The sequence below is a fragment of the Pollicipes pollicipes genome, unplaced genomic scaffold (genome assembly GCF_011947565.3).
Source record: "Pollicipes pollicipes isolate AB1234 unplaced genomic scaffold, Ppol_2.1 Scaffold_4881;HRSCAF=5763_pilon_pilon_pilon, whole genome shotgun sequence".
NCBI lineage: Eukaryota > Metazoa > Arthropoda > Thecostraca > Pollicipedomorpha > Pollicipedidae > Pollicipes > Pollicipes pollicipes.
In genome coordinates, this window is record NW_023596576.1 from 33119498 (window position 1) to 33147433 (window position 27936).

Here is a 27936-nt window from a genome sequence, read left to right on the forward strand (position 1 = left end):
TCCGTCTGGCCGAGAGGCGCCGACCCGAGCTGAGCTGATTCCGTCTGGCCGGCAGGTGGCACAGGCCCGCCGGAGCGCGTCGCCGGCCGCGCCGACACTTTCTACGCGGCCGCGCCGGCGCCGGCGCCACGGCGCGCGGCCAGTGAGGCGCTGGCGGGCTGCCGGCCGCCCGTGCCCCTCTCGACGGTGTCGGACGCCCCCGGGGCCAGCGGTGACCCTGAGCGGCGACCACGGCCGCGACCGGCGGCGCCGGTCGCCGCTGTGGCCGGCAGACGGGCCGCCGCCGTCCGCCGCCGTCCCGCGCCACCCGGCGCCGCGTCGAAAATGAAAGTGCTCCACTGGTGTGTCGCGGTGTTGGCGCTCTGTGTGATCTGTGTCACGCCACCAGCCGCGACCCACGCGGAGTCCGGAGGACGTGAGTATGTCCACGCGGCAGCGACGCCGGGGTCTGCTGACCAGCCCCGGATCAGTGTGCGTGACCCGCGACCCGCGACTTGATGGTCACGGTAGGCTCATTATGCAACGGTAGGAAACGCAGTTTACGTCCGTGTGGATGAAGCCAGGGGAAAGTTCGAGCTCCCCAATCTAGACCTCTATCTGCACTTTTGCATTTGCACGTAAGGCACATGGTGCGGAAACCAGGTCATCAACGCGCAGCTTCGTCATGTCGATCTGGTACACATCCATCGGATCATAAAAGAGCTTCCTGAGATGCAAACAAAGTTGTCTGCGTTCGAACGAACTCATGCAAGACCATTCTTTCTTATGAAGCCCATTGGGCGCATAGGGCCCCACCAGGCCGCCAGCAGCGGCGTGGCGGAGCCGGTTCAGTGGTGCAAGCGGCAGACCGTCTCAACACACCGCCCTGTCGCCCACGTGAGCCAGGGCACACACCATCCCGTGCCATGCATGCAACAGGCGTTTTGCAACACGCCTTTGCAGTGACTGCCCGGCGTCTAGGCTGCGTCCAGCTCGTGCAGCAGCGGGTCGCAGGAAAGGCAGCCGCATTGCGGTGCAGGACCGCGCCATTGACTGATCTGGCTCGATCAGTCCCGCCTTTGAGCCTATCTGTGTGCAGTTGGTACATGCGGTTACGAATTTATGACGTAGCGTCGATAGCGCCGTTTGCGTTTTGGTATCAGTGACTTTCTCTCGAGGTCTGACCGACACGTCACTTTCGATTTCCAATCCGATACATTCCGCGCGCTGAGCGATGCGGAGACGTCAGCTGTTGCCAGCGGCTGGAGCCGGCGCCCGTTGAGGCGGACCGTTGCGCTCAGTGTGCCGCGGCTGTTTACGGCACGGCAGGCTCGGTCATAGTGTCATCGCGTGACCCTTCGAGATATCGCGGACAGACTCATCGTGGGAATGCTACACAGGCTCGAGGTGTGTGTGTGTGTGTGTGTGTGTGTGTGTGTGTGTGTGTGTGTGTGTGTGTGTCATTGGGTTCTACGACACACTCAGCTGTCGAAGCTATATAACATCGCCTGTTCCTCATTCTGGCAGGAGAGGCGGGCACGGCGGGGAATCGAACCCCGTACCTTCGGTTTCCCCAACGTGCAGCTTAACCATTACGCTACCGGTGCAGCACCGGTGGTGTGATGGTTGGTAACGTGAGGGCAGAAACAGGGGCAAGTGAGGCGCTAAATACTCCTGATAAGTCCGCGCAAAAACGAGTCTCGTGATGCAGACACGGCCAGCTTAGACGCTATAACGTTTAACCGCTCGGCTTTGTCAAAAGCACGGCCGGGTAGGAAAGACTGCAAGATCTAAGCATGCCTCCGCCATTAAAGTACATTTCAGGAATGCATTAGCTGACATGGGCTGAAGTACATTGGCCGACCAGCAGCCCTATCAGTAGCGGACTCCATTTGTCGCCAAGTGTTGATTGCGGGGGTGAATGAATCTACGCGGTACTCGACCTCGATCACGCTATGTACCAGACTGAGTTCATGATCTGTGGGGGTTAGCCTAGGTCGAGGCCAGTACCAGTGGACCTCGACCTCGATCACGCTATGTACCAGACTGAGTTTATGATCTGTGGGGGTTAGCCTAGGTCGAGGCGAGTACCAGTGGACCTCGACCTCGATCACGCTATGTACCAGACTGAGTTTGTGATCTGTAGGGGTTAGCCTAGGTCGAGGCGAGTACCAGTGGACCTCGACCTCGATCACGCTATGTACCAGACTGAGTTTTTGATCTGTGGGGGTTAGCCTAGGTCGAGGCGAGCACCAATGGACCTCGACCTCGATCATTCTATGTATCAGACTGAGCTTGTGATCTGTGGGGGTTAGCCTAGGTCGAGGCGAGTACCAGTGGACCTCGACCCCGATCACGCTATGTACCAGACTGAGTTTATGATCTGTGGGGGTTAGCCTAGGTCGAGGCGAGTACCAGTGGACCTCGACCCGATCACGCTATGTACCAGACTGAGTTTATGATCTGTGGGGGTTAGCCTAGGTCGAGGCGAGTACCAGTGGACCTCGACCTCAATCACGCTATGTACCAGACTGAGTTTATGATCTGTGGGGGTTAGCCTAGGTCGAGGCGAGTACCAGTGGACCTCGACCTCGATCACGCTATGTACCAGACTGAGTTTATGATCTGTGGGGGTTAGCCTAAGTCGAGGCGAGTACCAGTGGACCTCGACCTCGATCGCACTATGTACCGGACTGAGTTTATGATCTGTGGGGTTAAGCCTACGTCGAGGCGAGTACCAGTGGACTAACCTAGTGCAGCCCAACTATGGCTGTTACGATTCCCTGACTCAGCTGTGCCTGTGCAGTTGGCGTGCCTATTGTGTTCGCCGGACCGGAGGACTTCGCAGCTTTTCTGCTACCTTAGTTGAATATATCATGAATGTCGCTGAATGAAAGTGCATGAATAAAGTATGAGCAACTGGAAATAGCATCGAGAAGCTTGCTTAAAACTGCATCGCATCAGTCATTGGGCATCGTGAGAAATGCTTGCAAAGATGTGTTACAGCTAGTCATGAACGACCAAACTAACTCCGTTCATAATCTCATCACTTAGTCCGATTTACGTACTTTTAACATGAATGAGCTGAGCCTGTTGCGTTCAATGCAGCTGCATCATTGTGGAATATGAGAAGACAACACAATTAAATGCATGAAGGTCTTTTAGAGCGCCAATTTTTTAGAAACATAGTTTACCCTTACGATGACATGGAAATTAAGCCGATTATACCGCACCAGCAGCTTGTGAAATCCCGCACCGTTTATATTGCTGGGAATTCATCAGAGCGCCCAACAGGCGGGCCGCGTGAATATTTTCGCCACATTTCATAGGAGCAGCGTAACTCTCCCGAATGTACCCAGCCAGGTTAAGATGATGTTTCGCAATACGCTACCGCTCTTAAAGGTTTTCTGCAGAATACATCAGGAATGGTTATGACGCCACGCATTTATGAAAAAATCCTCTACGCAAGTCCTAATCCCTTGCGACGGTGCTCGCAGCTTAACCTCTCGCAGCGGTTGTCTAGGGAGTGTGTAAAAAACACGGTCTGTCACGTGCCAGCCGTGCCGTTTGCTGATAATTTCTTCGATAATGTTAACGGCGTGAAATGTGTCATATGCGTATGCAAGGAGTGAATTGTGGTCAACGTAGTGTTATGAGGATTTAAGTTTATGACATCTTTTGCGGTAATGCATGTAGACTTCATACGCTTGCTATGTTGAATTTTCGGAATTTTCGGAACACGAAACTCGAAACGTCAGGCATGGATGATTTGCCTCCAGATAGCCTTCAGTATATTTGTCGACAGAACGTCAAATCGTAACGATTACCGGAATGTGTTGTGACAGTATGCATGTGCCTTCCACATACCGCCACTCTAAAAGAAGCAATCCTCTTCATTACACCCCTATGCAAGCATATTGGCCCAGTGCTCACGCCTTTGCAACGTTAGCAGCCTGTCCTTCCGTCAGGAGGTCATCCCGATGTACAGACGGGTCAGGTCAGCTCAGTGTGAGGCCAGGTTTCCTCGTCCATTTAACGACGCTTACGTGCATCACTACCTGGCCGCCGCGTGAGCTCCGGAGACCCGTTAGCTACATGCCCCGCCCCAGTCGTCCAGCATGCCTGTATGGTATGCCGCCTACACTGAGAGCAACTGTCGAACATCACCGTATTGCTGCGGGCAGATTTGTGTGTATCGCCTGCGCTTAGAAAGATGTGTTTCCATTTCATCACTGCAGCAAGCAGAGTGCATGCGCACGGTGAAAATCGGATCCGTGGCTTCTGAAGGCCGAAGCAGCTTGTGTGCCGAATGTGTACGGGGCGCAATGCGGTGATGATCTAGTGGCTGGGCTAAAAGGCGCCGCCTGTCCTCTGTCTACGTGATTAACTACCCGATATGGCACGGTCATCCGGGCAGGTTGAGCAGGTCTGCGAGACATGCCATCCAGTCTCTGCCACCCGAACGCTGCACGGGATGACACTGAGCCGACGGCGTATGCAGATTACGCAAGATGGGAGGGGGCGCAGCTCAAATTTTGCACTGAAATCCCAGTCAGCGTGCTGCAGGAGGCGCGTAAAAATGCGTTGTATTGTAACAAAAGGCTTCGCATGTTCTTGATCCACCTGATTTTTATGCTTCTACCCTGACATTTTTAGTGCCCGCGTTCATTCGTACACATGCTAAGGCATGCCAAAAATTTATGAAGGAGGACGGGCAAGTACCTCTGCAGGCCACTACGTGAATACGCCCCTGGCTGTGCCGCATGTGAACGTCACCTCTGCAATGAACCCATAAAAATACAAACCGGCACGGGACGTGCAGCCCGGCAATTTCATCACTGCACAAAATTTTTGATAGATAGCCAACAATTGTTCATATCTGCTTTAGGCAAGCTGGTGACCTGTACGGGCTTATAATCCGCACTCACGCCAATCAAGATGCCGATTATACCGAGAATTAGTATTAATATCCCGGTGATGACGATAACAATTACAAAAGAGCTGTGAATCTGCTGCCAACTGATCTTGGCTTTAGATCGCTGCAGTCCCTACATCGTAAAGCGCCAATACAGCACATGCAAGATCAGATGTGCCCAATGCAGCTCCGCGACGTCACGTATCACTGGGCGCCCGCCCGCACTGGTGGCCAGTACCACGCCCGCCCGCACTGCTGGCCGGTACCGCGCCCGCCTGTACCGCTAGCCGGTACCGTGCCCGCCCGCACTGCTGGCCGGTACCGCGCCCGGCTGTACCGCTAGCCGGTACCGTGCCCGCCTGCACTGCCGGCCAGTACCGCGCCCGATACACTGCTCGCCGGTACCGCGCCCTCCTGCAACGCTGGCCAGTACCAACCCTGTCTGTACTGCTGGCCGCACTACGCTCGCCTGCACTGCTGGCCGGTGGGGCGCCCACCTTCCGCTGATGCCGCTGGTTGCCGCGTGTGATTCCAGTGCTGAGCAAGCTGGGCTGCGCGCTGTGCAAGGTGAAGGCGAGCCGTTACCTGTCGTGGATGCGGCTGGGCCTGCCGCTGTCGGCCGTCACCACCGAGGCGCGCCTGCTCTGTACGGTGTTCGGCGGCTACTCGGCCGCCGTCTGCTCCGGCGTCATCGTCCGCTGGCAGGTCAGTGCGCCGCCCGGCGCCGACAGCCGCCGAGCGCGGCGCGACGCGGCGGCTGTCGGTGGGTGCCGAGCACAGCCGCAGGCCAGGCCACGGCGCTGGGGTTACGGTGGGCGGGGTGGCACGGCGTGTGTCCGCGCTGTTCACTCCTTGTGCGGGGCTCGGAGAAAAAAAAACGAGCGCCCGACTGCGGATGAAGACGAACGATCGCTTTTGGAGAGGCCAGCCCTGTGTTAGCTCAGTATCCTCACGCCAAGTGAATAGCGTGATCTGGTCAGATCATGGGTCACTCACAGGTCACTGCACCAAGGCCATGGCTACCGCTGCTGTGTAACGGGATGGTGGCCCGCTGACAGGTCAATGATCTGGCGCCGTAGCTCCACACAGCCGATGCGCCCTGATAATGTGATCCGTTTGTACGCCGAGACCAGCGTTTCGGCATGACAGTCACCAGTGATAATTAATTACTCTGTGTCATGGGGTCATGTGCGCGGACAACTTCGTAAGCCAGGGTCACGACCGGCCTACGTCAGTGCGTAGGGGTCACACTCACAGATAGGCTACCCCGAGCTGCATGCGCAAGCATCCTTACTCTCCGTCTCCTTTGAACACACTCACAGCGTGACATCAGCCACGGAGGCAGCTTCCTGCAGGCAGGCAAATCAGTAACTGGCACACTTCCTGTGTGAAAAACGTGTCCGCGTCATCCGTTGAGCATAAGCACCCCAGTAAAAACCAAGGCTCGCAGCTAACACTAACACTGCAGGCGGACACACAGCAAACCAAAGCCGGTAAGAATGGGGAAGTATGCGGAAGACTCTACGACGTGCGATCATACAGTCATTCATGCATATAAACGAAGTGTCTGGCACACATACACCAGCGTGTGCAACAGGTATCATAACCGTGTGAAGATAAATCAGTCTCCCAATGTCATGAAAACATCGCACCAATCACACAACAATGACTGGCTGATGTCCACAAGTTGTAGAGAGGCTAAGGGCGGGCACGGCTGTCAGGCTGCTAGACTGACGGTAGCCTAGACCCTCCAAGCTTCAGCAGGGGGCGCATGTGCCACCATACGAATGCATATATATATATATATATATATATATATATATGTATATGTATATGTAGTATATCTAGCTTTGGTGGTACCGTACCTTGTGACTGCGCCGGACAACAGCTCGATGCTGAATAGTATCATGCGCGGCGTGTGCAGCCTGATCAGAAAGTGCCGCTACACGGGCTAATTCCAGCGAAATACAAATAGCACGGCGATTCGCTTTACAACTGATGGGCCTCCATATTTAAACACGAACCAAAAGTTTCGGTCTAGTTTCCCGTGTGGTAATGATGCACTGCGGAAATGCCTTAACAATAAATGACTTGTCATATCAAGGGTCGCTTATAAACAGATGGGATACAAATGTCATTGTTTGTTTTCCGTACTGTTCACATCGCGCCATTGCCTACCAGGCCGGACATGTCGTGAAAAACCCTGAAAATAAGGCGACAGCAGAGGGCATTGAACGCAAGGTCGTGGCCGAAGCCCACTGAACACAGCAGCATGGGGTAGAGAATGACGATGCTATGAAGGTTTGCACAAAGCGGTCCGTGGCATTCCATACAGCATGCAATGATCCATGAAAGCTCATGCCCTGAGACATGTTAATAAGAGCAACAAGTTTGAGAGAAATGAACAGGCTCAGTTGATTGGACCACCATTCCATTTTTGCTTATTTTTCGGCCGTCATTGCAATCATGATGCTGGTACACCGAGGTATTCACGCGAAGGTATTATTCATGAATGCTTGCGTTTTAAGTGAAATATGATTCAGGCGCGCCTGTCGAATGGTCCTTGCTAGTTACACCCACTTATAAGATGGGCCCGGCAAAACCAATCGGTCAATGGGCCAACCGCGGACGTGAAGGACTGATGTGTACGATATGTGGGTCATGATTTTTAATGCCCATAAGCTAATACTAACATTAGAATAACCATACGTTGGCCAGAATTCGACGTATATTTATTCAGACGTTGTCAGTGAGCAACCGAAGTGAGCGAACAAACACTGTTATACCGAGAGACAACAAATCCGAGTATGTCTTGCTTGCTTCCTTTTTTCATGGACTCCGTAAGTTTCCCATGACCGAGAATAAGTACCGTATCAAGCAAACACTCAATGCAATCTTTTTGGGAGTTATGCAGCTAGCGTTCTCAAAAATGGCTGTGCAAAATAGGCTGTGTTAGCTTCCTCAAAAATGAGTTGTATTTTGCTGGCGTTTTTAATAAGCAACAAGTGCTACAGTTGTTGCCTAGGATGTTACTTTATCCGGCGAATGCGCATGCCATTTTGAGGAGGGATAATGGATACCATAACACTCATTATGGTAATGAGACAATGAAGCGGGAGACTGCGGTAAAGGATAAGGCAGAAGCTGCGGGTGAATATACGGAGAAGGCACATAATCGTTTATGTGCATTCATGCTGCTGTTCACGTTAGTTGGAAGTTGGTATTAGTTTGGTAGTTCTAACAAAGCTTACGCACCACACAGCCCCATAAAATACATGTTTAACTATCCTGTTTTACTACATCTCTGAACAACAATTCTGTTCTTCCACACGGCACGTATCAAGATAAGAAAGATAAGTTCGGAGAAGCACTGCGCTTGAGACACTGAAATAAACAGATCCAACTGTTCACTTTGCCTGGCACATGTCATGCATGCGTTTACTCGTTCAAACATGTCAAGTGAACGAACGAAGCAAGCGAACTATCGCGGATCAGTCCAAGAAGCGAGACGAAGTCCGAATCCGCATTGTTTCTTTCTGTGCTCGCTTGTTGCATGACATTCATAGCTTAGTTATGATCTCGAAAACCTACTGCATGGAGCACGTGCATATCTCAGGTTGCATATCTGCACATATGAAGGTAGGTTTTCATGAAGGTATGCTTTATGTATCAAATATCATGCGTATTGCGTGACAACCATGGGTGTAACTGCAGCTGAGATTGGTAGGACTCGATCCCAGTAACTTTCGATTAGATAACTATTTTGGTGTCTTGACCATTGACATGAGTTGAAGTCAGTTATTCAGCGCTTGGCTCTATATGTGAGAACTCACTAAGATCATTCATCTACGTTAACTATCTAATCATTGCAAGTAAAAGGCTGTTCCCCCTGGCGACGTACAGCTGCACACGTGAATTTGTGTATACCAGTACCTGGTGTTTGGATTGTGCCATAGAACAACTCCTGAATTCAGAAAAAAAATGTTCAAAGAGTGCCCGATTCAAAGATATATCCACCGTTTTGGAAAGTTCTTAGACACGTTGCACTTGAGAAACCGAAATAATGAAATGAATGCCCAAGACCGTAACTGCTCCATGTCATGCATGTTTTACTGGCATATAACGTTTTGCTCAAATTTGCCATGGATATATGCGCTGCCGGCGATCTTAAGCAGTCAGCTTTTGACGCCCTTTATTTTTGCCGCTCAACAGCTCACAAGTATCGCTGAATTCTACATATATTGAAGATGCCAGTCTCCCGCCCTGGGTACGTATCATATGAGACTTGATATTTAAAATGCTAGTCGTTAAATTTTCACGAAATTCATGCGTCGCGCGTGACGTACGTACTACAAAAGTATACACCCCCGCGGCTGCAGCGCATCGCTAAAGTTGGAGTGGAGCGATGCGGCCATGACCCTGCAGTCCGTGCGATAAGCCATTCGCGTTGTGAGCAGGTACGTGCTGCCCCGCCAAAGCCGCACGACCTGATTACTGTGATCACAGCTGGCAGGCTGCGGCCGCATGTGCAGCTACCGGGGCAACAGCTGATCTTACGGCCGCCGGGTTATGACGCGCTGTACGGTGGAGATTGAGCGTCGGTGGTGACAAAAAGCAAACGATTGTCGTGCATTCAGTGAGTCCGTTTTGCGTAGCTTTCACTGGCTCGGTGAACATTCGTCTTCGCAAGCTGTAGACGTCGCCGGCTCAAATATTTTCCTGACGGGTGTCTTTTTCCAGTTGTATTCACAGTCCCTCAGGTCCGTAATCGTGCATGCTTGATTCTCAACCTCGTTGTCGGAGTGAAACTCTGATGCAGAAGATACTGCTTCCGGCATACCCCGCTCGCTGCGGCATGAATGTTCTTCGCGTTTTTCCTTCCGTTGTAATTCACTGCACCATGTCATATCACCGTGACAAATCGCGACATCGTTTTAGAAATCAGCATTATGCACCAAGCGCTGGTTGACAGGCACACTTTGTCGATTCAGATTCCTCCGTCGATTCGGCGTGCATCTGCACTCGTTATCCCCTCCCACCGAACGTCGTCAGCGACGCACCCTGCCTCCTGTCGCGGGTGCTGACTAGTGGAGAACAGGCTCAGAATGTATGACCTTTACGTGTCTGACACAGGTACGCTTGCGTCATGTACATAGTAGGTGCCGGTTGCACTGTTCGTGTCTCAAGACAGGCCATCTTGTTCCCGTGCTTCCGTGGTCACTACGGGCCTCCACATAAGAGCATGAGTGCGGGACATGGGGGGGGGGGGGGGGGGGCGAGACCGCATATACGCCGCTTATCAGGCTACAGACGGGCTCAAGGCAGATTGCGCGCAGAAGAAACTCGTATTTACGTAAAAGCCGAACAAGCCAGCCAGCCAGCGACCAAAACGGCGAATACGACGGTCTGTTCCGGTAATTTTCTGCGCGTACAGGGACGAGAGGTAGGCTGTGAAGCCCACACCGGAGGCGAAATCCGCGACGATCGGCGGCGCGTGAGATTTCGCCCGTTGCGGTGTCGGCTGCGCGGTGACAGTGCACGAGTTGGCCGCCACGGCGGGCCGACAGTGCGTGAGCGGACTGCAGAGCTGATAATAGCTCAGGTGTAGAAGGCCGCCACGCAACACGCTGACGTAGGTAATTCACCGACCTTGTGCAATGACCGGGCAACAGGGTACGGTCTGGAGGATCAAGCCATGACGTTTCGCAACTGATTATGAAAGACTTTGGTACCTAAGGTTCGAACGTGTGGCCACTACCTACACGTGGTGCCAGACGACACGCGCTGTGCAGGCTGTACAGGCCCACTCATTATTCACTGTAAGCCATGTTATGTTGCTTGGGCAAGCCTGGCCGATGAGTGGGGAGCGTCGAGGGTGATACTTCGTGATAAGGCGTGTGACCGCCGCATGGCTTCCTCCAGTTGTCTACTTAGTCTGATGGCGAAATTACGATGCTTGCAACATGCGCTTCTGTGAGCGGGTTTGCCAGCTGCCAGCTCGAGTAACACAAGTCACATGCAAGCAGTTGCAGCAGCTAAGTTTTTTTGTGTGTTTCTAATGGAACAAATTCAACACCAGAACACCTGAGACCATTTTCAGAATAACCCCAACTCGATCACTAGTGACACGCATTATCCTAAAACTTCATTCGGAGCGAGACATCCAGGCCTCTTAGGCAAGAGTAACGAAGTACGAAAGCATGACTAGGCAACAATCTGACTCAGTTCGGCGTTGCCAAAACAGCCCTTTGAAAGCTGTTGGCGCACGCCGGCTTCTTGTATCGCGTCTCGCTGCTCGTAGCTACGCTCTTAGCTCTTAGCGACGCCGCTGCTCTGAGTGATGCCGCTGCCCTGAGCGACGCCGCTACGCCGAGCGTCGCCACTGCTCTGAGTGACGCCGCTGCTCTGAGCGACGCTGCTGCTCTGAGGAACGCCGCTGGTCTGAGGAATGCCGCTGCTCTGAACGACGCCGCTACTCGGAGCGACGCCGCTGCTCTGAGTGACGCCGTTGCTCTGAGCGACGCCGCTGCTCTGGGCGGTGTCGCCGCTCTAAGCGACGCCGCTGCTCTGAGCGATGTCGCCGCTCTAAGAGACGCCGCGGCTCTGAGCGACGCCGCCGCTTTGAGCTACGCTGCTGCTTTGAGCTACGCTGCTGCTCTGAGCGACGCCGCTGCTCTGAGCGACACCGGTCAGCCGCGCGGCGATCTCCAGCGGCACACAGCCAGAGTCTGACGCCGACGGTCCGCTCCTGCCGCCAGGACCGGGTGCTCTACATCGCGCGGCACACGAGCGCGACGGCGGCCGAGGTGTGCGGCGTGCTCATCGAGAGCTGTCAGTTCAGCGTAGCGCGTCGACACTGGGCCGTGGAGCTGCCCGCGCCGTCCGCGCACCACACGCACCGGCCCCCGGTAGGTGCTCCGGGTCGGACGGGAGACTGTAGCTCTGCGCAGACGGGGAGAGCCTGCCCCTATCCGTGAGCAGGACTTGTATCCCTCGTGTCCTCAGCTCCCTGCCGTCCAGAGCTAGGTCGGGTGTCTGCCTTTTGCTGTGTGCAGAGCTCACCCAACAGTAAAACCTAAGCCTATAATCGCATGAAACCTTGGTCAGCTACCATCTAAGACATTGTGATTGAGACATGGATGCTCACTCCGGTTGGCCTGCCAACTTGGGCTTGTGGTTCGTGAACTGGTCAACTATGTCAGCCTACGCGCTCTCTACGTCACTATCGTCGGCTAATCGGGAGGCCTGTGCTTTGAATGGTGGTCTCCGTTTGAAGGCAGGATACGGCAAAAGGCTGAAGGTGCTCCACCTAGCTGACATACATCTCCAGCTGGACTACGTGGCCGGTAGCAATGCCAAGTGCAAGAACAAGCTGTTCTGCTGCAGAGCCAAGGATGGTGAGTGTGTCTAAATGTATTGGCTGCTAAGTCTTAAAATTTGGTTTGATTTCGCGCTTGAATTGTGAAGCCTGCGCCAGCCATCGGCCCCAAACAGTGGATCGTGGCCCAAATGTCACCAACTGCTGTGGCCATGGGTGTCCCTTGTGGTTCGCGTGAGTGTGCTGTACAGTGGGGTGGGCGGGGGGGGGGGGCAGTCCGGCGGTTGGTCGTCGACAAACGGGCAGCCTGGGTCGAAACACGTGCTGCGGCCCGGCGGCTCACACGGCGCGCGCGCGCGGATGTCACCTCAAGCGCAGTGGCCGCCGTGGCATGACGAGAGTGACAATGTCTGTCTGGCTGCAGGATTTCCTCGTGTCGCCAAGAAGCACGCGGCCGGCGTGTGGGGCACGTACGAGAACTGCGACACGCCTCCCGCCCTGCTTGACACCATGCTCAGCCACATCAAGTACCAGCATCCCGTACGTGACAGCGATGGGCGCGAAACGACGAACTCCGGCTCCTGAGCTATTCGATGCGATTGTCGTGCGCGTATTACCGTCTCAAGTGTCAAAACTCGTGGTAAAGGCTGTCAACTTGATTTGAAATCGATCCTTAACGAACACTAAGCTAGTTATCATAAGTTAAGTGATTTGATCCCATGTAAACTTGATCTCGAACTACCATGTCAGCTGAACTCCACATTTACAGTGTCCATCCTATAAGCACTACCTTGAGAGGCTCTGCTAAGGGTGATCTGCGGCACACGATGTTAGATATACACCATACCGGCGTAAACCGAGCGCCAGTCAGGTTGGGACCATTCCCATCGTCCGAAACACCGATCATCATTAGAAAAACATCTCTAATGACGTACGCACGCATCAGACTGTATAAAATACACCGTACTCTTAGTGGGCTCTTGTTGCAGCCTTGGTCCTCTTCACGCACACCACAATAAAAGCTGTGACCTTCGCAGGGGCCTTCCGCCATGTAAAGCGCTAAACGGGACGTTGAACAAAGCCCGCAGCTTTCTGTCGCATCCCGCTGCTAGTCCAGACGGCAAAGGCAGCGGCGTACCACCGTCTCCTGCTCCTGCTGCAGTACACGCGTACCGTGCCGTGTTCCAGGACGTACGTGCCGTGCCGTGTTTCAGGACGTGGCCTACATTCTGTGGACGGGCGACAATGCCGCGCACGATGTGCACGCCACGTCCCGGCGGCGGACGATCGAGGCCAACCGTGCCGTCACACGTGCCATCCGGCACGTGTTCCCGCGTGCGCTGGTGGTGCCCGCCCTCGGCAACCACGACACCCATCCAGTCAACAGCTTCCCGCCCCCGCACCTGGCCGGCCGCTTCTCCAACGCCTGGCTCTTCAGCGCCCTCTACGACATGTGGCGCCCCCTGCTCGACAACACCGACCTCTACCACGGCGTGGAGCACTACCACAGCTTTTCGGAGACGTTCGACCCGCTGGGATACTACTATATCAGGGTTTGTTACCGGTGATGGGTGATTACGTCTGAACGGATTGAGCGCCACAGCTGTTATCACACAGATCACGTCTGCAACAGAAGGGCAAGTAAACAGCAATTTCGGGATGTCTTTCACGGCTAGTAAGCCCTTGCCTGCCACTGGGGGAAAAACATTTGACTTTTCTGTAGGCAATAACGCTTACAAATACTGCTTGTCCTGTCTATCACGATTAGCCACGAGAAAGTAAAAAGTTGGGGGTCAAATGTTGTGGCCTGCTACGATTTTCCTGACAGATGCGTGGTGGCAACATCGCCATAATAGCATACAATGGCATTCACTCTTTTTCCGCATATAAAATTCAACGTTCAAAAGTAGGACAACGTCCATGACGACTTAAACGGACCACTGCAATAGTGATGAAACATGATCGCTTTTTGTTTACGTCGCACTGATACCGTTAAGGGGTATACGTTCTTTTTGACGTTAAAAACTTTGAACATCAGAGTCAGCTTCGTCGCTCGCGCACCAAAGCATCACACATTTTCTACAAACGTCTGATCGTTCTCCATACGCTGACTACCACGTTCTCCAAACCCTAACCATCCACGAGTTTGCTAAGGACGGGCTCACGCAAAGCCTTTCCTCTGCTGATTCCGATGGTGGCGTTCGGTGCTCTGACATACACTTTTTTGACCGTTTCACATCGCTGGGGTAAAATACAGCGACTGCCACGTTACTTCCAAAGCCTGCTTGCTGGCGGCTCTTTGAAACTGTTTGCGATGATTGCATTTGCCTCTTACCACATTTGGTTGCCAGTAAAAAGTACATTGGGTTCTGGGGTTTGACTATTTAGGGTATTTAGTCACGTCGGCAATCTAGTAATTACCCCTCGGTCATGGTGAAGAAGAAATCCTCATGTTTCGTGAAGTCCCTGTACATTGTCTGGAAAATAACAGTTTGTTGAAAGCATTGGGTTTGTATTTCATGGTAATCATCAAGTTCTGGTGGGTTTCCACAAACATTTTTAGCTTGCCGAGACCTCTACGGCCGCTTCTGATCGCGCCGTTGGCTCTACCTGCGTCGATGCCCGCGATGATTGCGGGCGTACCATCAACGGACAACCGCAAATTTCAAGTGCATGATTTAGGCACTAGATGGCGATAACTATATGTGGAGGGATGCAAGTCGGCCACCAGCTAGCTCCAGGCCAGTAACGATCCACAGGTGGAGACTGACGTCTTCACCAGGCCAACGCCTCGGTCCCACCGGAAATGTTCCTAACTTGAAGGTTACAGGTCATTGCCCGACTCTTCCGTTCTCAAGCACTTCCATGTTCATCTGCACCGATGCCTCCTGGGACTCATAGCGCCAACCTCATGCAGGAAGTTCATCTCTTCCTCGGTCCCACTGCGGGCCATATCATTTCCTTGCTTACATTTTTATCGGGAGTTTGTGCCAGTTGGCTGTTGGAGTTGGCTGAAATGTCTTGGATCAAGGGACTCCAGAGCAGTGTCCTGCGTTCTGCTACTTCCGGTACGCTATTACCAAGGTTGCTGCGAGCCGTAGGCAAAGAGAACACCCCACATTTTGTTTAAAATTAGGCTGTATAGGTTTTTACGCAGCCATTGTTATGGCATGCAAATGACTGACTTCTAGCCCGTTTGCCGCCATCTCGCTGTGCCTTGTCCGTATTCATTATAACGTCCTTTCCAAGCTTTGTTCAGACGCCGCCTCTGCTGCCCAGGGGTCAGTTCCTCCCAGGGGCCGGTGGCACACCGGTCAGTAACACCCCGCCCCGCCGCAGGCGGCCGAGGCCGGCCTCAGGATCCTGGTGGTCAACACCAATTACTGCTACCGCTACAACTTCTGGACGCTGCTGGAGCAGCCTGATCCGGGTGGCCAGCTGCAGTGGCTGGCGCGCCAGCTGGCGGCGGCCGAGGCGGCCGGCGAGGCGGTCCACATCGTGGGTCACGTGTCGCCGGGCGACCCGGGCTGCCGGCCAGACTGGAGTCACCAGTACAGCCGGGTGGTGCACAGGTCAGCAGCCACCGACACAGCCTGCCGGGCGGGTCCGCCAACCGACTGGTGTCTTCGGGGTCTTTCGGTACTAGCCGGCTGCCCAGGCGCCCTCTGTTTCACCGCGTTTCCTCACTTTCACTGCAGCTCTGCATTGTTCAGACACGGCCTACGCTATCTGGAAGGCATCGCAACGTCTTTTTTAGGTTTCTAGCCGTCACCCATGAAAAAACAACAGACATTGCCCGTCTCATTATCTCAGCGAAGCTCACAGGGCTGGGGATCGTTCTCGGAAAATGGGGGGTCCAGGATCCAAGGGCTCCGGGTCGTTAGAGTCCAGTTAGCCACAAAAGGACGCGCTCCCCCAACTTAGGAACTCCTCGGTTTTAAACCACTTTATGTTTAGAATGGCCTATTGATCTCGATTAAAAAACTGCACTTTTTATGAAAAAACGAGTGCACAGACCTGGTGGCAACGGAAAGCGTGCTACACTTTTTAGCTTGCCGAAGGTGCACGATATTTTGGCTTAAGCATTTACACTCACCCGGGTGGCTGTTTGGATACCACTCGCTCGGGTGGTGTCAATCTGACCCCTGAGATCTCATAAACTAAGAGAGCTAGATGGACCAAAGCCGCAGGGTGGGTTCTCCTGTACATGAGCTCACTTGGGTCAAAATTTAGGTTTCTAGGTCATAACCTTGAGGTCAATTATCAGATTTTGTCCAAATTGTCCCAGGCCTTCTCATGCACCCGCCTGTAACTTAGATACCTGCTCTAAGCAAAATGCCATTTGTTTTCACTCAACGTCAGTGACATTATTTCACCTTTAGAACATCAAAGTTACCAAACACCTACGAAACTGCTTCTATTGTGTCATTCGAATAGGCGTCAGGGTTTGTGCTACGCGGAATGCTCCTTAAAACAAAGTGTTGGCCTGGGTAATATTGTCCGTAATCCACTCTGACCTTTAAGAAGTCCATGGAATATGTCTGTTACGCTTCCTGTTACTGATAAATTCCATTTGAGCACCAGAAACCACCCATGAAGCACGCTCTCGGACAAAAACAAAGGTTAGTGTTGATCTAGGTCCGATCGTAATGCGTGACCTTAGGTTAGCGGAATTTGCTTTAATTTTGTATTCAATTGTTGCATTGTCTAATAAACTAGCTCAGAGATTATGGCGTCGTACAACACCCGTTGTCGCATCAGACTGACCGATTCCTTAGAAATGGCCTTCGCTGACAGCCACGGTCTGACTTAGACCAGTCAGCGTCCTTACAATGCACATCTAACTGTTTTATACCAAGCGATCCGCTATTTCATTGTCTACAGCCTTGAAAAATTTGGCACGGCCAGGCCACGCCGCTCGGAAATCATTTTGGAAAGCTTTCGGGGACGGCGGCAAATTGTCGCCCACTCGAGCGCGAGTTTATCGCCGTTGTGCCGATTACCTGGCACGTGTTTGAGCTCATGCGTCACGCCTAAATACATGCCGGACCCATTCCACTATGTCACCAATCTCATAGAAAAGCTCAACTCGTCTTTCGTTGCACATTTTTGTTTTACTTTAGCGTGCTTTTGCCGTTTGATTAGTAGCCTGGCACGCGCTTAAAACTTCTACATTTCAACCATTTTTTATCGACGTGACTACGCCTAAGAATCTTAGGTGTGGATACCTCAAAATAGATTAAAAATCCAAGTGACATTTAATGTTACTGGGATTAAGTTGTGTTTTGGTGCCGGTTTATACAGCAAAAACAAATCGAGAAACTTTTGCATCTCTTTGAGCGCCAAGATAATCAGATTGAAATTAAGTCGTCTACGGGTATTATTAACCCTCCCAAAGGGGCTCAGAGCAAGTCATCAGTATTTTTCTGCGCCTAAGGTGCGCGGAAATTTGGGTTAGACGTGTTCATCAGCAGTACTGTTTTAAAAAGCAAAACTCCGTCCCAACTATTCAAACTAGAATTTAATGATCAATGGGCATCACAAACATTTCCGAGGGGCTCAAAGCACGTCAGAGTTTTAGGTGACGGTGCCCGTATTCTCCGGGTCAATCCGGGGCTCTACTTCTGCTTTAGTCATGCATTTCAGCACAGATCGGTCTGAAGTACTGCCTGAAGTTTTATTTTGGCGGCAAAATTTCGTTTTTACATTTTTCATTCAATACGGACATTTGCCTCTGCCCCGCGCCTCGCGAAAAGAGCCATCTTATGGGCAAATTGGTTCCACTGGAACCCGCCTCTGATCTACCCCGGACACCGTTTTGAGCTCCTCGGAACCCTAGGTTCAAGGCAAACGGCTTATGCGGTTTTCCGCGGCCCGGGGTACCGGGGCCCTATTAGATATCCAGCCATATCCTGAGCGTCTAATGAACTCCTGAGCAGTCATATAGCTATGCCAGTTGCCGACAAGTTACTTGGTGGCCAAAATTATCCATTACAGGCTAGACAGGCCACTGAGCAGCAAGGGAAACAATGCAAAGAGCGTCTGGGGCGTCTACTTCGACCACTGGGCGTCCAGACGGCCGCTGGGCGGTCGGAGCGGCTCACGAGCAGTCAGAAAGCCCCACGAGGGGCCGAAAGGAGTCTTAGGGGTCCTGTTCTCGCTCCTCGTAGAGGAGGAAGGAACAGCCAAAACCGCCCTGAACAGCTAACAGGACTCCGCGAGTCCAGAGGATCACGAGTGCACAGCTAAGTGTTTCTGGCGACCAAACGGGCCGCTGAACGGACCAATGGGCTCTGAGTAGCCAAGTGAGCACTTAGGTGGCCAGAAGGGCTCCTGAGCAATTAGACGTGCCCATTGGTGTTCGGAGGGGCCCGGACGGCTAGTAAAAACCCTGAACAGTCACCGGAAGTCACCCTGACTCACCTGCCAGAGGGGTCCTCTTTGGGCCGAAGGGGCCTGAGGGCCTAAAACGGCACACGAGCGACCTTGGGTACACAGAGGTCCCCAGGGGCGCAGCCACTGCGGGTCCCTGAGCGGTCAGTGCGACCCCTGAGCAACCAAAAAGTTTCCGGGAAGTTTCGAAATACCCCTGGTGACCGGTTGGCAGTTTGAAAGATCACAGGGCTCTAAGTAGTTATAAGGGCCCTCAAGAACCAGAGTGCCCCTGGCGGCCAGGAAGCCATATGGCCACTGAGTGGCCAGAAGGGGCCCAGGAGTTTAACTCATGGAGCTCACCGCCGCAGCAGTCTCTGGGCAGCATAAGAGGCTCTTACGGTTATTACATAAACTTCTGTTCGTTTTTTTGTTTGTTTTGCTTTTCTGGCTCAGCATAGCCATTTTTCCGACTGAGCAAGCCGGGAAGAGTCCTCCCGTGCAATGACGCGGGAACTATGTTTAAGTTGGGGTGGCGAACTCCAAAATGCCAAAATTTGCCCCATAAGATTCGATACTGAGCCCCTACCTACCACGAGCCAGAATGAGCCATACATAGGTCAAAATGGATCAATACAGACCAGAAGTCGCCCCCTATAGGCCGTAATGGGCCCTCTGTAGTCCAGAATGAGAACTCTACAGTTCATTCCAGATTTTCCAGACCATCAGTTCAGCCAGAGTGGACCCTCTAAGTGAGGAATGGATCTTCCTCAGGTCAGAGCGAGCTCTCTACGGGTCAAAATGGGCTTTCCACAGTCAATAAAGCCAATAATGAGCCTTTTGCTGATCAGAACAGCTTGCCAGCTTTCAAGTTTAAGGGGCGAGCTGCCCCACTGCCCCCCCCCCCCCCCCCGCAGTGCCCGCGTTCTTTCTCCCAGGGGGTCCCTGAACACCTCCTCCCACAGCCAGAGCGCAGCAGAGTGTTCAGTTAAGACAGGGGCCAAAACATTTCTGGGTTGTGGGCTGAAGGACTTTTCCGTCCCATTTCGGGTTGCCTGCCGGCTGCCACTCTGGCGACTCGTGGGGCTGGGGACCCATGGTAGGTCCGGAGGCCTTCAGAGGAATACATGAAACATTGGTCCCTTCCCTGACGCTGAGGGCCCTCGGACCGGGTCGGTTGACTCGGAATCGACGCAGGGCCCCTCACCGACATACAAAGGCCCTTGATACCATCTGGGACCCAGACGTAGCGGGTTCAATAAGCGGCTCAAGAACCCCGGCTCGACTTATTTGGGCCCGGATGAAACGGATGGAGGGCCTCCGTCGGATGCCAACAAGCATCGGCACTTCGTGCAAGGGGGGGGGGGGGAAGAAATATACGCTAACAGCGGAAAAGCAGGGGAAGATCAGTGATAGGCAAACATACATAACATAAAGGAAACCTGAAAGTGCCCGTTGCTGAAGTCGGCAATGACTGTTCATTACACCGTCTCAGGGATTCATTTACAGTAATCATGCTAGTTCAAAGGGCGTTCGGTGGAATGGAAAACGAGTGGAAGGGGCTAAGCACGCACCTGGTCATTTTCAGTCTTGTCCGCTTAGGTACTTTTGCTGTTGCAAATATGTCCGTCCAGCCGAGCGTTGCCGTTGTACGTTACCTCGTGTTTTAGTATCCGAATGTAATGTCGTACCCGAGCAGGCTGATGCCTCCCGAAACATCGTCCATTTGACGTATCTAAACAGGGCCCTTAGATACCCAGGGTCTTGAAGAAGTACCTGGGACTCTGAAGGCACTGTTTCACGTTGGTGAAAGGGGGGGGGGGGGGGCAGTACCTTGTCTAGGCCAGACAGACAGGTTTATGTCATTCGTGATTCAGATATTTGGACGTGTTTCACGTGGTCATAACAAAAATGTTCGTAAGATGGTATCAGATGAGTGGAAGCTAAGCTTACATCAAGAGCGTGAAAAAAAATACTGGACACATTTTTGAACATTCACACAGTGACAGTGTTTGGTCCGGAACGCGGTTTGGAACAATGCAAGGTTTTATCATTTCAGCGGTTATATGAGATAATTTTTCATAAGATGCCTCCAGTCTAAGATACAACTGACGACTAAGCTTGCTGAGCATACCTATGGGCGAATTTGTTTATCCGATAAAGAAAATACTTTGATTCCCACCAGTTGTAGATGCTGGATGATTCCATGCAATCTGAGGTAGGGTTTTGCCAGTTTCGCCCATTGTATTAGCTCGAGCAGGTATCATAATCGGCTATCACGCGTTCGATGTCAAAACGAACTAAAGCCCTTACCATTCATGACGGACGCTTTTCTCCCGTTTGAGAGCAGCAGAAACCGCGGCAGACTTCCGCGGTTTCTTTCGTTTTCGTCCTTGACCTTGCAGAAGCCCACAAATCGGCTGGCCGCCTGTATAAGTGCAGAGTGATGGACGGGCAATGAGAGCTTCGTATAGGCCCCATCCCCTTACTACAACAGGGAGTGAACGGCGTCTATCGCCCCGCTGAGTGGGGTCTATCGCCCCGCTGAGTGGGGTCTATCGCCCCGCTGAGTGGGGTCTATCGCCCCGCTGAGTGGGGTCTATCGCCCCGCTGAGTGGGGTCTATCGCCCCGCTCAGTGGGGTCTATCGCCCCGCTCAGTGGGTAGTTCGGGATCAAAGTCCATGCGCCAGTCCCATGCTTATCACTACATTTCGGGCGGAGCAAAATCTGCCGAAAAAAATCGACCCGGATCCTAAACCGAACCGGATCAGAGCTGGCGCAGCACGTTTTATTCGGCTCCAGTTGCGGTCCGCATCAGCGTTGCGGTCGCGTGACCGGACGGCGTCAGGGAGCGCCCGGTACTGGAGCGCCCTGAGGTTCGATCGGTCGCCGACCAGCACCCGGCACGGCTGCCAGCTTCTGGAGCGCCACTCTGCCATGAGTCACTGCTCACCAGAGCCAGGCGCGTCACCCTCGCCACGCTCAGCCATCGCGTGTACGTGCTGACTCAGACCAATGCCGTGCGACTGCTGGCGTCTGAGGAGGTGCGCTGGCGAGCCGGAGACAGCAGCCGCTGGTGTCGCAGGCGCAGACGGCCCGCGGGGGCGGCGCAGCGCCTCGGGCGCATGGTGCGTCACACGGGCCCCGGGCGGAAGGCCGCCGCCGCCGCCGCCGCCGCCACCGCCATCATTCTTCCCAGGCCTGCTGGGTGACGTCACCCTCAAAGGTCGCCAGCGTCAGCGCGCGCCAGCGCATATTAAGCGAGACAGTGCGCTACTCCATCTGATACGTTGGAAACACGATGTGTTGCCGTGAATCGCTGATGAAATGAGTCGGGGAATTCCTACGTTTTCGCCTGGATCAGGCCGAGTTTTACCGGTTTCCCTGTACAAACATTACGAAATTAATGTTGAACTAATCGGCGATTGACTGCTGCTCTCAAGAGCGTGCCGGTTCATTTGTCGTCGTTACAACAAAGCATAGTGGTGATGATTCACTTCACTATTATTCACCTCTGTCATGTATCACATGTTGCGTGCTCATTAGAGCCAACCAACATATCGACTCCCTGTCATGGCTGCTGTATGTAGTCCGAGAAAGATCGCATCGCAAGTCGTTCATTGAACTGGGTCACTTCTTCATGGCAATTCATGACAGCGATTTTTACAGGTTTCTTTTTTGCATTTCGTGCACGATGACTATGCAGCAATTTCTGGCTGTCACTGAGGAAAGCGGACGTCGCACGTGCACAAGCTGCATGCAATTCATTACAGATCCGTTTTTTACGTCACAAGGGCGCTTCCGCCTTGTCATATGTCCCACATGACATGTGCAACTTCGCACTGCTATTTTGTTATTCTAATGCGAGTGGCTGAGTCGACCTGCTCTATTTTTAGCGACGTATAATCGCATACAATCACCACAGGTGCAGGTCGCATGTGCCGATGCAATTCACACTGAACAGCATTGTCTCTCCATTGCGCCGAGCAAGTCAAAGCGTCTCAACGCAGTCAAAACTGCACAGCTCTCCCGCATGAATGCACAGTTCACATCGTACGGTGGCTCAAGTGCTCTACAGTTCATGATGTATCAATCGGAGGAACCTTGAGGAAATGTTCTCATTCATCAGCGGTGGCTGCGTTCAACCGTACCCCAACCATACCGTGCACCGACAATTTCACTGAACCCCGGCGCAGTTGACTAAACGACCGCATGTTGAGCCCAACCAACTCCGTCAAAAGTTCGCTGGCAGCAGCAAAAAAAAACGCGATGGCGGCTCGCCTTGATTAAGTGAAAAAGTGGTGGTTCCTAACCGGCCATTATCAAGTTTTTAGAAGTTGTGCGTCACTGGCTAGCCTACGCGGATACATCGTAGGGACAGATCAGCAGAAAGTGACAGTCCATACGCGGAGCGGGCCGAACGAGGAGTCCGTCCGTTTTCTTGGTCGCTGGACTCACCACCCCAGCCGGGGAATCTAAAGTGTATCTAAAGGTGGATTGATCTGCTGGGAATGGGGGTTCAGCGCTAGAAAAGAAACTTTTTTACGCTATTTGTTGAAAAGTGATCATGATTGATGAGGAGGACAGTCCCACAACTGCAGGTACATCGATTATAATCTTTGCTGTAGGAAAAGGAAATAGCTGTTTGTCCAGCTTGACGCAGGTACGAATAGAACTAAAACTTCTCGTATATATATATATATATATATATATATATATATATATATATATATATATATATATATGGATAAGGAGTAAGGAGAGAACTGCTTTGACGTGAAGTGTTTGTGTGCTAGACTTGTTATCGCGAGGAGCCGTGTGCAATGGCATCGCTATGATCGCAACGGTCTCCGCTGCCGTCTTGGACGCACGCGTCATGTTTGTTTTCTCCTCTTGCGCTGGACGGCGGTGGAAGAGCGCGGGACCGAGGGGCGTCCACTGGCCCTCGTGATCCTCCCGGGCCGGACACGTGGCCAGGCTGTCCGAGACCGGTGTGCTCGCCAAGACCGGTAGATCAGCGGCAGCCGCGGGGTAACGCCTACCGCATCCCTGTCCGGACGAACGCGTACGGCGCCCGGCACCGAGCTCGCCCCGTGGATCCGACGCATGGTCCGCGCCGCGGCGCCATCTCGGCGATTCGCGGAAGATATGCACGCTCGTGACGCAGGCGAGATCGTCTCGGCAGCTGCGTATATGGGCATCGCCAGCCGTCGGCTGTGCAGGGGCCAGGACCAGAAGCGAACAGCCGAAGCAGGCGCACCCAATATGCAGCTGGTCCATAAATGCATGAGCTCCGTCCTCATTGGCGGGCTGCGGTGAGATCTTGAGCACGCGACGCGCGGCAGCTGGCCAGCTCCGGAGGCTCGCCGCGGCCCCAATACAGCCCTGATCCGGTTGATGCTCGGCGGTAGCGAGCCGGCCGGCTGCGCCGCGCCGCGAGCTCATCAGCGGCCAGGAGCCGCCGGCGTGGCGCGGCGGCGCTGCCTTGTCGAGTGGCTGCCATATGATTGTGCGCTCGGGTGGAGCGGGGCTGGGAGTCGCTGGATTACTGAGGCACGCAGCGTTTGGCGAGGTTCTCGGGAAAGTTGTAGGTCCGGCTGGGGACGTCCGGATGGATGTCATCGGGATTACAGCTTACAGGAACGGCGCCAGTGCTTCCCACGTGGGAAGCTGATTGTCCAAAACATGGGCAGCGATTTGATTATGCAGAGGCCACGGAGCTTGGTAGAACGGAGATCAATTTACTCTCTAGTTCCTCTCATTAGCAGCTCTCCCACTCATGGTGAGAAGCCCTTCCGCGTCATTGAATTCCTGGTGCTATGTGGAGAATGTAGCGCAGCCTTGAGCAGCTGCAGACTGGTGCGAGGGTCAAGCGTACCCTCTTTAGAAGTAGCGAGGGGAGGAACTGGCCGCGGAATGGTCACGTTTGCGGAGAGGATTAGCAAAGATCAGCTGACCGTTCAAGGGTGGGGGCAGGACGCAGCTACCGCGATATGACCTCCAACAATAACACCAAATCACAGGGCCTCGCTATCTGCCCGAAGTCTGTTGTCCAGTACCATAATCTGTCACCAATAGCTCAATATCCTGCAGCTCAGCGAGGTACGTGCTGTGCACAGCATGTGCAATCAGAACGAAACCCATCCATTTATGCACTAGCTGCCGTCCGGGTGCAGCCTGCTCACCCGATCGTGCCGGGCCTGGCAGCTGCTCACACGGTGGTCAGGGACGCCCGTATATGCGGGCGGACGCCGATGCTGTGCCGTTCTCGCGTACGTCGCGGCATACCGAAATCGGCATGCTGATGCGGCTGCTTTGACGCCGCTATCTGCAGTGGGCCCTTGGGCGGGTCGATCCAATTAAGCGGCTATGAATGCCATGGCATGGAAGGACTTGTATAAATAAACCCTCGAGAGCAATATGCGCGCATAAATAGCAGAGACAACATTCTGAAACTTCGAAGTTGGCCGCACCTCTCGGACATGCAAAATGCATTTGGACTCCCAATCCAATCGGTATTTACTGCTGTTCTGTATGGGAGCGAATCGAAGGAAATCATCAATGTTCTGTTTCAGTTTTGGGAACACGAAAACGTCTCGATTATGGCCACGCCTGGCTTGGCGATTGACCTCCATCGCCTAACTCCGTGGCATCTTCAGACATGCAACCTCGCAGCCCCCAGCCGATTTAGGGCAGCTCTCCGCCTGCCGAGCTGAACCACTGACGCAGCCTGCCAGCTATTCAGGGATAACTGTGGCCCCCGCAGCAGCCGGTCACTGTTGCCGCCCACAGTTGTCGGAAACGAGCCGGCTGCAGCTCCGAGAAGACGCCCGGCTGCAGGCCTTCCCAGCTTGGGGGACGGGCCCGGGCGGGACCGGCCTCCGATCTTGCATCACGCCGCTGGCTCGCTGGCCGCCCGCGCTGCCAATTCCCGCTCCGCGCTGGTCGCGTGCAGCGAGCCGAGCCCCGTAAACAAACCCGGCACCCTGCCGACAGCCTTTGAGATGCGCCACTGAAACACCTCACATCCGGTGCCCGGGACGAGGCGCAGGCGTCTCGGCGGCGGCTCGGAGGCCGGCCGGCGGAGGGCGTGCCTACTGGTCGACCACGCCCTCCTCGCCCCGCCGTCCTCGTTCCGAACGGTCACGCGCCTCGCCGGCGCCGACGAGGCGAAAACAGGCCGGCGCCGACCGCGGCGCGCCCGTGCCTGTTTTGACACCCGTATTTCCAGGGGCATGATGCATGGGGCTGGCGGCGGCGCCGCGCGGGCGCCGCGCGGGCGCCGCCCGGCCGCCTCATCGGGCCCGGCTCGGCGCGCGCCGCCACGACGCCACTCTGTTGTGTTTGTCAACATGGCGGCGACGACTGACAAATGGGTTGCGCCGGTGCCACTGCGGCCGCCTTGGCGGCGCCGCGGCGCTGCATTCGTCGCCGCTGATTCACCCGCCTTGGTTTCCAGATTTCGCACCACCATCGTCGCCCAGTTCTTCTCGCACACTCATCTGGACGAGTTCCAGGTGGCGCTGGACGACGAGGGCAGGCCGTTCTCCACTATCTACATCGCGCCCTCTGTCTCGCCGTGGTCGAACCTCAACCCCGGCTACAAAATCTACTACGTCGATGACGGCAGCTGGGTAAAGCGAGCGGCGAGCAGCGCGTGACAGGGCGCCCGCCTCCCTGTCCAGATGTCAGACGGTCGAGCCTCTCTCAGCGCGCCGCTCAGCCAAGGTCATGTGACGGAGACATGCCAAGGACCCGGGCGTCCAGTGCGCGGATCCTCATCAGACCATGACATTTTTTGCAGCAGCAGACGCCAGCTAAAGCTCCGCTCAAATCTCCTGGTTTTAAGGGGACCGAATAATTTACAGGATAGTATGAAATCGCACTCGTAAACTAATAGGTTATCGGTTGCGCAAGGGATTAAGCAGTAGGAGATGAGCAGCCAAAGAAGACACGCCGAAGGCATTCATCAAGCTTTTTTACAAAAACTACTAGGAGTGAAGAAGAGTTCTATGGCGAATAACATTCAGTCATTATTTCCTCCACTCAGTGTCACTGCTATGTTCATGATTGTGTGCGTACTCCTCCACCCTCCATGCACATCTCGGGCTTCTCATGCGCACTAAGAACCACGCCAAGAGCACGCGCTGCGCTGCCGGAAGCCCCACGCCAAATTCCCGCCCGTCACAAGCCGACACCTGCGCGCTCGCAGTGACCGTGACCTGTCTGCTCGCGACAGGCGGTAACGGACACGGAGCGCTGGGTGACCGACCTGGAGGCGGCGAACCGGTCGCCAGCCGCGGCGCCCGTCTGGCGGCGGCTCTACTCGGCGCGGCCGGCGTACGGCCTGGCGGCCCTGACGCCGGCCGCCTGGCTGGCGCTGGCGCGACGCATGGCGCGCAGCCGCCGCCTCTTCGAGCGCGTGTTCGCGCACTACTGGGGCGGCTCGCGGCGGCGGCAGCGGTGCCGCGCCGCCTGCCGACGCCGCACGCTCTGCAACATTGTCACCGTCGACCGGCTCAGCCAGCGGCACTGCGAGGTCATCAAGCGGCAGACGCGGCGCTGACCAGGCGCCCCGCCGGGCGCTGGACCACGCGGGCGCTGGGTCACGGACGCTGGGTCGAAGGCGGCGCCAGCGGCGGTCCCATGTGTCGGGGCCAGCTCAAATTCTGATCTCCTGTGGGCAGCGGCCGTCAGTGAGTGTGCGAGAACACCGGAGCTGTGGGCAGCGAGTGCGTAGAGAGTTGTGCTCACGGGCGGCCGTGCACTGCCATGTGTCAGACTCGGGGAGCGATGGTGACCTCCGTGGGCGAGTCAGTGCTCCCGCACGGGTAAAGGCTCCGAGCGAGCACAGTCATCGGACAGTGTCCACAGATCGTGGCTGTCCCGATTTTACCTGCAGAGTCACGAAGTCATAGGCGCCGAACGCTTGTCGAGGCCGTCGTGTCGTGTCGTCGCGGGCTCTCCTGCTCTAGGGAAGGGACTGGGTCGGCCAGCGACCTGCCGCCACCGCAGCTTCGATTGGCCTTCGCGACAGGCCGATCGACACGGCGGCCGCAGAGCGCCCGCTCTGGCGCACCTGTACCTGTACCGTCCGTCACGGCGTGACGGCCGTGACGCAGCCGTCCTGGTGCTCGCGTGACGGATAGTGCCGCACCACCGGCAGGTGACCCACATACTCGCAAGCCGGCTTCGGTGCGGAAGTCGCGGGGCGAATCCCACCGTTGGTCCCGCCCTCTGTGTGGCTTCGCCAGACGTCAAGCGACAGCGAGGTGATGACCTGCCGTCTTCCGAGGAAAGACGCCGTGGGGAGGGGGGGGGGGGGGGCACGACCTCGCTGGAGCAGAGGTT

At 54.6% G+C, this 27936-nt stretch overlaps 1 protein-coding gene across 1 annotated transcript; it reads left to right on the forward strand.

Moving 5' to 3' along the window:
- The first annotated feature begins 299 nt into the window (after window positions 1-299).
- On the forward strand, window positions 300-27755 carry LOC119100273 (sphingomyelin phosphodiesterase). The gene is made up of 10 exons (XM_037223381.1): window positions 300-415; window positions 5430-5599; window positions 11653-11802; window positions 12171-12291; window positions 12637-12752; window positions 13427-13765; window positions 15552-15784; window positions 26045-26219; window positions 26825-26958; window positions 27752-27755. Exons 1-10 carry the CDS (start codon window positions 325-327, stop codon window positions 27753-27755), a joined length of 1533 nt encoding a protein of 510 aa, XP_037079276.1. The 5' UTR covers window positions 300-324.
- The last annotated feature ends 181 nt before the right edge of the window (window positions 27756-27936 follow it).